Source organism: Saimiri boliviensis, chromosome 13 (assembly GCF_048565385.1).
Source record: "Saimiri boliviensis isolate mSaiBol1 chromosome 13, mSaiBol1.pri, whole genome shotgun sequence".
Classification (NCBI taxonomy): domain Eukaryota; kingdom Metazoa; phylum Chordata; class Mammalia; order Primates; family Cebidae; genus Saimiri; species Saimiri boliviensis.
In genome coordinates this window covers 73,668,051-73,680,830 of record NC_133461.1, presented here as the reverse complement: position 1 = coordinate 73,680,830, position 12,780 = coordinate 73,668,051, and the positions used below count along the sequence as shown (strand labels likewise).

Genomic DNA, 12,780 nt, shown 5'->3' with positions numbered 1-12,780 from the left:
CGCGCGCCGGACGTACCTCTCCACCGCGGAGGAACTACCTCGCCAGTTCCCGGTGACAGAGAACAGATTATTTCCGGGACCGCTCCCGCCACCCCTCCCGGGCCACCACTAGCCGTCCCCTTTTTAATTTGGAGTGCGGGTGCGGGCGCACGCGCACTACCGAGCTTCCGCGAGGGCGCGAGCGGACGGTGGAGGAGGACCCGCCGCTCCAGCCGCCAGGGCCGGGCGCGTGCGCGCGCGCCTCGACACGCCGCGAGCCGGCGGCGCGGGTCGGCCTGGGCGCGAGCGTGCGCAGTGGGTATTAGGCCGCGGCTCCAGCCAGGGCGGCGGCGCTCCGGAGGAGCGGGGTCGACGGCCGGGGGCGGGGACGCGGGGCGGCGGGCGTGGCCGGAGTCGCGCGCTGCTGGCGCGCGGTCCCGATAGAAAGGAGAAGGAGGGGCCCCGGGGGTGACGGTGCGGAGCCGCTGCCAGCGCTGGGCGACAGTCGGCGGCCGGATCTGGGGAGCAGGAGGGCTGGAGGCCGAGGCAGCGGCGCGGGCCCCAGGATACTCCGACCGAGTGGCGGCAGCGTCTGGCCAGGCGGGAGACGCTGCCCGGCCGTGGCGGGGAAGATGTTTAGCGTGGAGTCGCTGGAGCGGGCGGAGCTGTGCGAGAGCCTCCTCACTTGGGTACGTGGGGGCCGCGGGCCTGCAGGAAGACCCCCTCCCCCCGTCACCGACCGGGACACCCACGCGCGGCCCGGAGGGCGAGTGCCGCGGGCTACGGTGCCGTCACATCCGGGGCCCAGCGCGGGCGGGGTGAGGAGGCTCGGCCCAGGGTCCGAGAGAAACTTGCAGGGCCTGAGGCGTCGCTGCTCCGGGCGGACCCAGGCCGGGCTGGGGTGGGGACGCAGCGGGCGACCCCGAGACCCGCGCGGCTGCTCGTAGCTGGCGCGGCGCTGCGCTTCGGTGACAGCCGAGCCTGGCCGCCCCGCGCCTGGGAGCCTCCGCGGCTCCTCGCCTTTGTTGCCGCCTTCGCGGATTACGGCCCTCGCCCGGCCTGGGAAGGGACCGCACCTGTGAGGGAGCGTGGGGAGAACGCAGGCGGCGCCGGGGGACCCGGTTTCGGACGCGAGGCGCCGCTGGCGGTGGGAGTGCGCGAGGGGCGGACGCCTGTCAAAGGTCGGGCGGACGTGTAGAAGTCTGGAGGTGCCTGGTCGTCAACAATGGAACTCGAAGGCCTTGAGGGACGGCGTCGTGGGATTCCGATTTTGAATTGCTAAGCGGTTTTAGATTCCTCACGCTTTGAAGTAAATACGCCTTCACTTCTCACGTCGGCGACCGCGCCTTCCTCAAGCTGGGTCTTCAGGACGCGGCCGGGGAACCGACGCCTGGGTTCCGGTCGTGCTCGCCGCGTCGCGGGCCGGGGAGGGGGAGGGATGCGCAGAGCTCGGGCCGATCCCGCGCTGCCTTCGGGAGCGTTCGTTTCACTCAGTGCTGAGAAGGTTAATTGAATGTTTGCGGATGTGTTTTTGGAGGCGACCGTAGCATTTGTATTACTTTTAAAGGTAAAACACGAATGTGAGAAAATCCGTTTAGCGGTGTCTTGGGTTACGAGTCGGGATCCCTGGAGTGTAGACGTCACGCTCCTATGCAAGGCACTTTGCTGGAAAGGCTGGAGAAGTATTGCCTTACATTGGTTTTAAAAAGTAGTAAAAATAGTCTGAGGTTTTTATAATTTGGATATGTCACGAATCAGTTTCTGTCCTCTCAAACAGAATGTATACAGTGGTAGAGCTTGAGGTAGCCAGTTGCTTATTAGACCATTTAGGGGATTTCAGATAGTTAGCAGCAATATGTAGTTAATGTGCAGCTTACGCTTCTGTTGGGTTTCGCCTCCAGGCAAGGAGATGGCTTTCACTGCTATATTTCAGAAGAGAGGAAAACTACGTTGCATAATGTGGCTGAGGTTTGACTAGGCAGGGGAGAGATAGAGGAAAGAATTACTAAATTAAATTTTTTTAAAATTCAGTTTCCTTAGAGACTGTCAAAAATTGCCAATGCTGACTATATTTCAAGTCGTCATGGCAAGGTATTGGGAAAAGTTTTCAATTAGCAATAATCGCGCCTTGGACAAACCTCATCGGCTATGATACTGCCACTGCGCAAAGCTCTAAATTCTTTGATAATGTGAAAGGAATAGATTTGGCAGAATTTGTAAATCTGTAAACAGAATGCTGAGGAACTTAAGATTGGAGTTTTTGAGTCTGTGCAAGTAGTGCTAGCTTCCCTTTATGCTAGAAAAAGAAGAAGGCAAAGATGAAGCTATTTGAATCTAAGTAGGGTACATTGTTTAAAATCTAGGAAGAAAAAAGACATGAAAATAGAGATATGTACAGAGGCTCCTTAACTTACGATGGGGTTACATCCCGACAAACCCATCATAAGTTGAAAATACTGTAGTTGAAAATATATTTCATATGCCTAACCGACCAAACCCATAGCTTAGTCTGGCCTACCTTAAACGTGTGCAGAACACTTACATTAGCCTACAGTTAAGCAAAATCATCTATCACAAAGCTTATTTCATATAAAGTGTTGAATATCTCATGCAATTTATTGAATACTGAAAATGAAAAATATGGTGGTTGTATGGGCAGTGTATGATTTCTACTGAATGTGTATCTCTTGCATCATTGTAAAGTTGAAAAATCATAAGTTAACCCGTCGTAAGTTGGGGACAGTCTGTGTTTGAAGCCATCTGCAAAAATATGGTACTTAGTAATTGCGCTTATGTAAGTGAGAAATGCTGATAAAAATATAGAGGAAAAATCTGAGAAGTTTGAAAGGCTACTGACAGAACCTGACAACATGAGAGAATCTATTTAAAATCTCATAAAATGTCAAGAAAACGCACATTATCAGCTTGGTAGAGAGGTCAGGGAGTATGGTATCATAGAATAGGGTTTTTGAAATGTCAGTGGAAAACTCATCAATGAAAATTTCCAGATAAGATTAGAAATTATCAGTGACAAAATTGGAGGGCAGTGTTTATGAAGCTGTAGAATTCTAAAGATTTGGAAACACTTTAAAAGACATGTTTCAAAATAGAGTATAAATGCAGTTTGTTCTCTTTCAGCTGTCATTATAAAAAGCAGAATAAATGTTTTAAAAAGCAGAATAAATGTTTTGGCGAGCAATGTTTGATGTCATTTACATGTCTAGTAGCACCCCCCCCCCAATCTGGAAGCCAGATTAATGCTAAACACAATTCTAAAACCAAATGTAAGCAGAAGTGTACACATACACTCCAAAGAAAAGATTCATTTAGATTAATTTGCTCTATTTTATGTCAACTTCTAGTCAGTTCGGTTGCATGTGGAGTTTTGCTGTCACTGAGCAAAATTCAGACAACTGTCAGTGACAGACAAGACCCAAGAGCAGGATGATTCCGTCTTTTGGCTGACATCCTTATATACTTTTACAGGCTCTATGTTCAATTATTGAAGATCAAAATTATAATCCTGAGTATCAGATAAAAGTTTGTTTTCACTACATAACATTTAGAGATTGGAGAGACATAACAACATTTTAGAAATTATTCTACTAGCAGTGGCTAAAGTAATAAAAGCTCAAGTACTTAAAGGGATGATTCTGTCACTTATACGGAACTTAGTGGAACATCTCGTTGCCTCACATGCTGGATAAATTGCCCTTTTATCAGACAGCCTACTGGCGCAAGAACCATATGTTCCAAATTTTTGTTGAAAGAGAAAGTTATAAAAAAAAAGAGTTAAGTATCATCCTACCAAGGGGAACTTTCCCATCTTAAGCTTAAATTCGAAATCAAAGTTCATGCAAGCAAGTTCAGCAGGACATGCTTGAAAATTTCCACTGTGCCTCCTCTCTCCACCCTCTGAGTCAAAATCTGCCCTGCCCGTTACACCTGTCAAGCCTAATTTCTTGAACTGTATGTGAATCTTGAAAAGATAGCACTTTTCCAGGTTTTAGAGACTGAAAAACAAGAAAGTCTACAATGCTACCAAGTTGTTTTTTGTTTTGTTTTGTTTTGTTTTTGTGTGAACCTCTGCCTGTGTTTCAGAGGAATTGCTACCAAGCAATTCATCACATAGGCTCAGTACGCTTTGGAGTAACCTAGCAACATTAATATATTCTTATTGTTTTCGTATTACTTACTTGGCAACTTATAAAATGCATACTAGTGTATAGAATTTGGGGTGGTATAATTACTACGGTGATATCTCTTCCATTCCGTTCTCTGTCCTCTGCCTAACTTGATTCTGCCAACTTTTGTCCTGTCATGGAAGAATAAGTCACTGATATGCAAAAGTTAAGGCACTTAAAAAAATAGTATAGCATAAGAGTACGCAGGTTCTGACATTAGGCAGCCTGGGTTCAAATCCTGGTTTTGTTCCATACTAACTGTAGGTGACTTTGGACACATAACTTCACTGCTGTGTTTTGATTGCATTGTTATTTAACATTACATTTGTTAACTTCACCAGTGACTTTCATGCTTTAGTATTGATCTACATCATTTAGAGAGCTTGCTAAAACACTGATGCCCAGAATTGCTAATTCTGTAGGTCTGGGCTGGCTGAGATTTTGCATTTCTAATAGGTTCCCAGGTGATGCTATTGTTGGTGACTTGGGGGCCGCGTTTTGAGAACCATGGCTCTAGAAAATTATTTGACATTTTGCACTGGACAGTTCTTTGCTGTGGGCACTGCACTATGTCTTATGTTTAATATTTAGTAGTAGCATCCCATTGCCTCAGCCAGCTAGATGACTATAGCACCCAACTCACTGTTACAGCCAAAAATGTCTCCTAAGGAGCAAAATTATCCATTGCTCTAGAGATGGTAATTCTAGATGATCTCATGCTTTTTTCCTCTCTTGCTTTTGTTGGGGAAGGGAAGATAGAGGTTGGGTGGTGGTAATAGAGCTTCTTGGAATTAAAAGAAAGGTTATAACCCTTCAGGTAGAATTTCATGCCTTAATGCAATTAGGTATAGTTGTCTTTTAGTTTTACTGTACTGCTATACTGAAATATTCATAGATGTTAGCTCAGAGGACTGGTGAGAAATTCTTAAAAATTAAGATACAGTTTACATACCATAAAATTCATCCTTTTAAAGTGTATAATTTATTGGTTTTTAGTATGATCACAAGATTGTGTAGTCATCATGACTGTCTAGTTCCAAGAACATTTTCATCACCCCAAAAATAAACTCTGTAGGGATAAATTTTATTTAGGATCTGTATCATTTTCATCTTGGAGCAGAGGTATACATCTCTGACTCTTGTGAGCAACTATGTACCTCAAGGGCTCATACAAAGAAAATAATTGAATAAAGCCATGTTTTAAAAACAAAAATGAAAATTTAGCTTTCTCTAAGACCCAAGAGAAAAAACAGATAAAGTCTTTCTTTCTTTTTTTTTTTTTTTTTTGAGGTGGAGTCTTGCTCTGTTGCCCAGGCTGGAGTGCAGTGGCCCAATCTCGGCTCACGGCAACCTCCACCTCCGGGTTCAAGCCATTCTCCTGCCTCAGCCTCCGTGGTAGCTGGGATTACAGGTGCGTACCAGCATGCCCAGCTAATTTTTGTATTTTTTAGTAGAGATAGTGTTTCACTAAGTTGGCCAGGCTAGTCTGGAACTCCTGACCTCTGAAGATCTGCCCACCTCGGCATCCCAAAGTTCTGGGATTACGAAAGTCTTAACAACTAAATTGCTTGCTTTTTTGAATTACCTGCTTTGTTGAATTGCTGCTTCTGACTAGCCAGAGGCTGTTTTCCAATCTTGCATCCTTTCCCTTTAGTAGTGCTTTGGATGATAGGATTCCAAATGCTGAACCAGTGTCCAGCTATGTAAGAATTATTTGATGAGCTTGTTAAAAATAGATCCCAAGCTTCCTACACACAGATTCTGATTCAGTAGGGGAATCCAAGAAATGTGTATGTATTCTCTCTCTTTTAAAAAAATTTTTGTTTAGACAGGTTCTCGCTCTGTTGCCCCAGCTGGAGTACAGTGGCACACTCACAGTTCACTGCAGCCCCGACCCCCCAGGCTTAAGTGACTCTCCCACCTCAGCCTCCTGAATAGCTGGGACTACAGTTGTGAGCCACCAGGCTCAGCTAATTTTTGTACTTTTTGTAGAGACAGAGTTTTGCCATTTTGTTCAGCATGGTCTCGAGTTCGTGGGCTCAAGTGATCCTCCAGCTTTGACCTCCCATAGTCATTACTTATGCCTGTAATCACAGGTGGTTTATACCTGGGATTACAGGTATAAACCACCACGCCCTGCCAAAATATGTATTTTCAAAATGGAAACCTCCCAGATGATTCTCTACACACCCCAGTTTGGGACCATTGCTTTAGACTTTGCAAAATACCTCATGAGCATTCATTTTCTTACTCATTCTGAAGCAACACATCCCTCCATAAGCTGTTTTTCCCCTATCTTTCTTTATATGGAAACACTGATATTGAGAGAGATAAAATGTCCTGTCCAAATTTACAGGGCAAAACTAGGAATTCAAATTAGTTCCTTTCATTCAAAGTGGTGTTCACTGAGGGCTTGTTCTGTATCGGGCATTGTGCTGAGGTCACTGATACAGAGAAGAATGAGACGTGGCCCTCACTGCTGCCTCTCTTTTTCCTTCTAAACAAACCTACAAGAAGGAGACTGGTTTTTCTTTTTTGAAAATGGGCCATTGACTTAGCAACTGTAAAATGAAAACAAGTGCTTATTTCTCTTAAAATTATTACCACATTACTAGTGAGCAGGCAGCTGGAGATAGTATGGAGCAAAATTTAAAATCATTTCCTGCAAATGATGTTTATTTGTTTCTTTTACTCATTTACTAATCATTTATTGCACCTCTACCAGCTATTAGGTTTGTGTCAGGGTAGCTTGGAAGGACCCTCTTATCACCTGTCCCAAATAGACACCTAAGTAAAAACTTGCTACGAGGATCTTATAATTCCCTGGGCGTCTACCACTGTAACTGTTTCTACCCACAAGACTCTCCTGTATTATATATGAAGCAGCTACTGACTGAACTGTTAATAGTTGCCTTTTAAAGATTTTATAAATGATTTGGTACATAGAAGTGGACATTCACCCACTGTTAGTAAGAGAATAAATTGCTACAGTATATATTTAGGGCAGTTTGGCAGTTTTATCAAAAACCTTGAGATGTTCATACAGTTTTTGACCTAGCAATACTTCTTTTCTAACCCAATAAATAAAAATATATGTGAATACATATGGTCACCTTAATGTTATTCCCAGTATTCTCATTGTCAATACTGAGTTTAGCTTCATCCATGTTAATATATAAACCTACTTAAATGGATTTTCCTCTCTCTTTCCCTCTACTCCTTCCTTCATACTGCAGCCAGTGTAATGTTAATACAATGCAAACCTCATGGCTGTCTCTTCTGCTTCAAATGCTTTGCTTTTTTTATTCATAGGATACAGTCTTAATGTGGCTTCTAAGATTTTACATGGTAATTCTTCATTCTTTTGCCCTGGCTTTCACTGTTTTTTTTTTCCCCTGTTTCTGTTTCTTCCTCCAACTCTTAACCCTGCCCAGTCTGTACCAAGCTGCTCTTCATACCTAGATTGCATCCCACTCTCACTTAACATCTTTATACTTGCTGTTGACACCTCTATAATACCGTTTCGTTTTTTCTAGTTGTAAGTTCCATGAGAGAGTGGCCTGTGTCTGTCTGTTTTCAGGTTTTGATTTCCTTCTAAATCCTGAGTACACTACTGGGTGTAATCATTATTGGCTACATTTTCTTACTTTTAGAGATAATTTACTCTGTTAGGGAAAGTACATTTCTTGGCTACATCATGTTGCTTAGTACAAAGTTTCAGAATATTTGAAATCAAAATGAAGTGAATATCTAACCATTCTTTTTTTTTTTTTTTTTTTGAGACGGAGTTTCGCTCTTGTTGCCCAGGCTGGAGTGCAATGGCGCGATCTTGGCTCACCGCAACCTCCGCCTCCTGCTCCTGGGTTCAGGCAATTCTCCTGCCTCAGCCTCCTGAGTAGCTGGGATTACAGGCACGCACCACCATGCCCAGCTAATTTTTTTTTATTTTTAGTAGAGACGGGGTTTCACCATGTTGACCAGGATGGTCTCGATCTCTTGACCTCATGATCCACCCGCCTCGGCCTCCCAAAGTGCTGGGATTACAGGCTTGAGCCACCGCGCCCGGCTATCTAACCATTTTTAAGTGTGACTTCTACATCTGTATAGAGATTCGGCCTCTTAGTAACAGAAACTACAACCTCGCCAGGCATAAAGAATAAATTAATTCATCTCACATACCAGGAGGCATCAATATTTTTTAATATAGTAATTCAGTTTTTACCTTAAGGATGTCGTTTTTTCTTGTTTATTTTTTTTATTGGGGGGATTTGGGGAGGAGGACGTAGTTCTTTCTTACTCTCCTCTCTGCCTTTCACTGCATTGGCCTAATCTTAAGATGATCGCCTTAGTAGTCATGAGATGACTGCTCTCAGTAATGAAGGCAACATACTTAAATCAACAGGAGATTGGATTTTCTTTCCCAGAAGCATCTCCTTGTCTCTCTTTAGTCCAAATTGTTTTTTCTTTGTGTGTCCTTGAGTCAGTCAGTGATAGAGAGGATGAAGGTGCTATGATTTTTGTAGATGGGTCTTGTGTGAGTAGAACAGATGCTGGGAAGCCACCCGGTATCCACCACGATTTCTCTCTTACGAGTTGGGGAAAATCACAGAAATACGTGGCTGAACATTCCCTTAAAGGAAAAAGTTTCCAACTAGACTTCTTGTAAAAATTTTTTCCAATCACCAAAAAAACCAAAAACAAAAACCCTAAGAAATTGTCTACATAGATAACCATATAATAATCTCTTCCCCCACTTTTTTCCCTTCAGATCCAGACATTTAACGTGGATGCACCATGCCGGATCGTGGAAGATTTAACGAATGGGGTTGTGATGGCCCAGGTTCTTCAAAAGATGTAAGAGTAAATTGCTTATCTTTATGTGTATTCTTATGCATGGATATTTATTAGATTACAAACATGGATTGAAAAACAAAGGGCTTACATGAAATGTGTGTAGAGTAAGACCTGTAGGCAGCAGCAGCAATAGTTTTGACGTCATGTACTTGTTAGGTATAGATTGAGTTGCAAGTTTAAGGGCTGTAATTGTTTAGTACTCTAATAGTTTTAGCAGAATTATTTGTTCTTGTGTTTTTCTGTTTAAGCTTGGCAGAAATTTTCATGATAGTGGCCAGATTCTCTTATTACAGGAGACTCTAAGACACTTACTCCATCTTTAAAATTTTGCTCAAATGTCATCTCATCAGAGATACCGGCCTTGGGTACCCATATAAAATAGCAATGATAGTTGCCTTATACTCTCTATCCCCCTTAAGCTTTTGTGTTCTTCTTTCAAGTTTGTAACACCATCTGATATACCATATATTTGGTTGTTCATTTATCTGCCCCCAATGCCCCCAAACACATATACACAGAATGTAAACTGCACATGGAGCCAGGGAATTTGTTTTCACTGTTGTATCCAAGCAACAGCCAAATGTCTGGTTTTATGTTGAACTGTATGAAATTCCTTTTCTTTATAGGTCAAAATGGTCAAAATCAGTTCCTCCTAGTTTAATATGCACTGTGGATGCTTATGTTTGAGTGACTGTAGGAAGGAGTGACTGTAGGAAGGAGTATTTGTTTGGGATATATAAAATACACCGAATTCTTCTAAGTACTTTGAAAACATAATTGTTATGAAATTGATATTATATGACTATCAGCTTTTGACCTAGGCATTTTTAAATAAATTTAAGAAGTCATTGGGTTTGTTGTAATTTGCAGACGCTTTCGTATTTTGAAGACCTGAGCACTTGTCAGCCTGATGATTTAAAAAGATTTACATATCACTAGCTGGGTTGTCCTGCATTTCTGTTGAAAATTAGTATCATTATGAAATGTATTGTTGGTTTACTTTGTAATTAGCTACATATAGTTGCCATAGACCTCAGCACTTTGACAGGCCACGGTAGGAGGATTGCTTGAGTTCAGGAGTTCAAGACCAGCCTGGGCCACAGAGTGAGCTCCATCTCTACCAAAAAAAAGGTTGGATGTGATGGTGCACCCCTGGGGTCCCAGAAGCTGCTAGGGAGGCTATGGTGTGAAGACTGCCTGAGCCTGGGAGTTTGAGGCTGCAGTGAGCACTGGTCAATCCACTGCACTCCCAATTCTAAAGGCAAACAGACAGTTGAAATGCTGGCAACATTTCAGATCATCTGTCTGTTTGCCTTTAGAACTAGGGACTCATGTTTGAGCACTATAGCTTGTTTTTACTTTCTACTATAACTTAAAATGCATTGTACATTTTTCCAGATACATAGGCACACAGGTTTTTTAATGACGCTCAAGAAGGCTCATTGGAAACGTGGCCTGCTCTCATTTGAGCACTCTTAAAAGAATAATCTTGCCATTTTTATGGTCACTTCTGAGTGGTGCCCTAATTTTAGCTTTTCCACTGAAGTTCTTTTTTTTTTTTTTTTGAGATGGAGTCTTGCTAGGTTGTGAGGCTGGAGTGCAGTGGCGTGATCTCGGCTCACTGCAACCTCTGCCTGCTGGGTTCAAGTGGTTCTCCTGCTTCAGCCTCCTGAGTAGCTGGGACCACAGGCATGCACCACCATGCCTAGCTAATTTTTGTGTTTTTAGTAGAGACGGGGTTTCAGCATATTGGCCAGGATGGTCTATGTCTCTTGACCTTGTGATGCGCCCGCCTCGTCCTCCTAAAGTGCTAGGATTACAGGCGTGAGCCACTGCGCTCGGCCTCACTGAAGTTCTTAATAAAAGTTATTTGAGTGTGTGGGTCTAGCTAAGTAAACTTTACAGGTATATGCCAATAAATGAATTTTTTGCCTAAGCTAGTTTGTGTAGGATCTTTATCACTTAGAGAAACCAGAAGAAAGAAAGTGTATGTAAATTGTTTTATCAAAACAAGATTTCAAGAACAAGACAAGGATGTGGACTCTGCTACTTCTGTTCAACACAGTCTTTACCAGAACAATGAGGCAAAAATTAAAATAAGATAAAAAAGTAAAAGGTATCCAAATAGGAAAGGAAGAAGTGAAATTGTCACTGTTTCCTGACAGTGTGATGTTGTGTACAAAAAGCCATAATGACTCCGTAAAAAAAACTGTTAGACCTGGTAAAGGAATATAGTAAAGTTGCAGGATATAAGATCAACCTACAAAAATCAGTAGTGTTTCTGTGTACCAACAACAAACTATCTGAAAAAAAAATCATGAAAACAATCCCATTTATAATAGCTACCAAATTAAATAAAATACTTAGAATACATTTAACCAACAAGGTGAAAGATCTGTAGATTGAAAACTATAAAACATTGATGAAAGAAGTTGAAGTCTCCAATAAAGGAAAGATATTCTGTGTTCATAGATTAATTATTGTTGAAATGTCCATGCTAGCCAAAATGATCTGCAGATTCACTGCATTCCCTATAAAAATTTCAATAACATTTTCAACAAATAATAAACAAAGCTAAAATTCATATGAAACTAAAAAAGACCTCATATAGCCAAAGCAGTCATGAGCAAAAAGAACAAAGCTGGAGAAATCTCACTACCTGATTTTAAATTATATTGCAAAGCTATGGTAATTAAAACAACATACTAATGGCATAAAAGTAGACACATTGACGAGTGGAACAATAGAAATTCCAGAAATGAACCCATACATCTATAATCAGTTGATTTTCCACAAAGGTGCCACAGACACACAATGAGAAAAGGACAGTCTCTTTAGTAAAGGGTATTATGCAAACTGGGTATCCACATGCAGAAGAATATGCTTATCTCCTCCGACATTCTAAAATCAACTCAGAATGGATTAAACATTTAAATATACCTCCTGAAATTGTAAAACTACTAGAAGGAAACATAGGGGGAAAGCTTCTTGACATTGGTCTGGGTGATGATTCCTTGAATTTGACCATAGAACAGGCAACAAAAGCAAAAATGGACAAATGGGATTACATCAAACTAAAAACTTCTGCATGACAATGGAAACAAGCAACAGAGTGAAGAGACAAACTACAGATTAGGAGAAAATATTTGCAAGCCATACATCTAATAAGAGGTTACTATCCAGCCTGTAAGGAACTCAAACAACTGAATATAGAGAAAACAAATAACTCAGTTTAGAACAGCGTGAAGGACCTGAATAGACATTTTTCAAAAGAAGATATACAGATGGTTAACAAGCATATGAAAAAATACTCATCACTGATCATCAGAGAAATATAAATTAAAACCACAGTGAGTTGTCGCCACACATCTGTCACAATGGCTGTTATCAAAAACTTGAAAAATAAGTGTTGGTGAGGATGTAAAGCAGAGGGAACCCTTGTACACTGTTGTTGGGAGTGTAAATTAGTACAGCCATTATGGAAAACTGTACAAAAAACTAAACTAAAAATAGAATTACCATATGATCCAACAATCCACTTTTGTGTATATAGCCAAAGGATTTGAAACTGGTATGTTGAAGAGATACCTGCACTTCCACATTTCTTACAGCATTACTCAGGGTACCCAATTTATGGAAGCAGCATTAGTGTCTATCAGGGAATGGATGGATAAAGACAGTGTGGTGTATATGAAACTCAAATACTGTTCGGCCTTTATTAAATGATTGATTGAGACAGGGTCTCACTCTGTCACCCATGCTG

At 42.0% G+C, this 12,780-nt stretch overlaps 2 protein-coding genes and 1 non-coding gene across 5 annotated transcripts in view; 1 reads left to right on the top strand and 2 right to left on the bottom strand.

Moving 5' to 3' along the window:
* The window catches only part of RNF170 (ring finger protein 170), a 52,030-nt gene extending 51,841 nt beyond the window's left edge, over window positions 1-189 (bottom strand). The window contains exon 1 of the mRNA XM_039463328.2: window positions 17-189. The gene's annotated coding sequence lies outside the window, so the exon portion shown is untranslated. The remainder of the gene's footprint in view (window positions 1-16) is intronic.
* Window positions 190-435: 246 nt separating this feature from the next.
* The window catches only part of HOOK3 (hook microtubule tethering protein 3), a 133,891-nt gene continuing 121,546 nt past the window's right edge, over window positions 436-12,780 (top strand). Inside the window, exons 1-2 of one of the 3 annotated variants that reach the window (XM_074383815.1) lie at window positions 436-668; window positions 8,932-9,017. In XM_074383815.1, the coding sequence (XP_074239916.1) occupies window positions 612-668; window positions 8,932-9,017 (143 nt within the window). In that variant the 5' untranslated portion in view covers window positions 436-611. Of the gene's footprint in view, window positions 669-1,106; window positions 1,289-8,931; window positions 9,018-12,780 lie in introns of those variants that run through there. The other 2 variants (XM_010330228.3, XM_074383814.1) reach the window with 2 other exon arrangements.
* On the bottom strand, window positions 2,011-2,151 carry LOC120361573 (U4 spliceosomal RNA). The gene has a single exon (XR_005577749.1). It is a non-coding gene; the product is annotated as a U4 spliceosomal RNA (small nuclear RNA).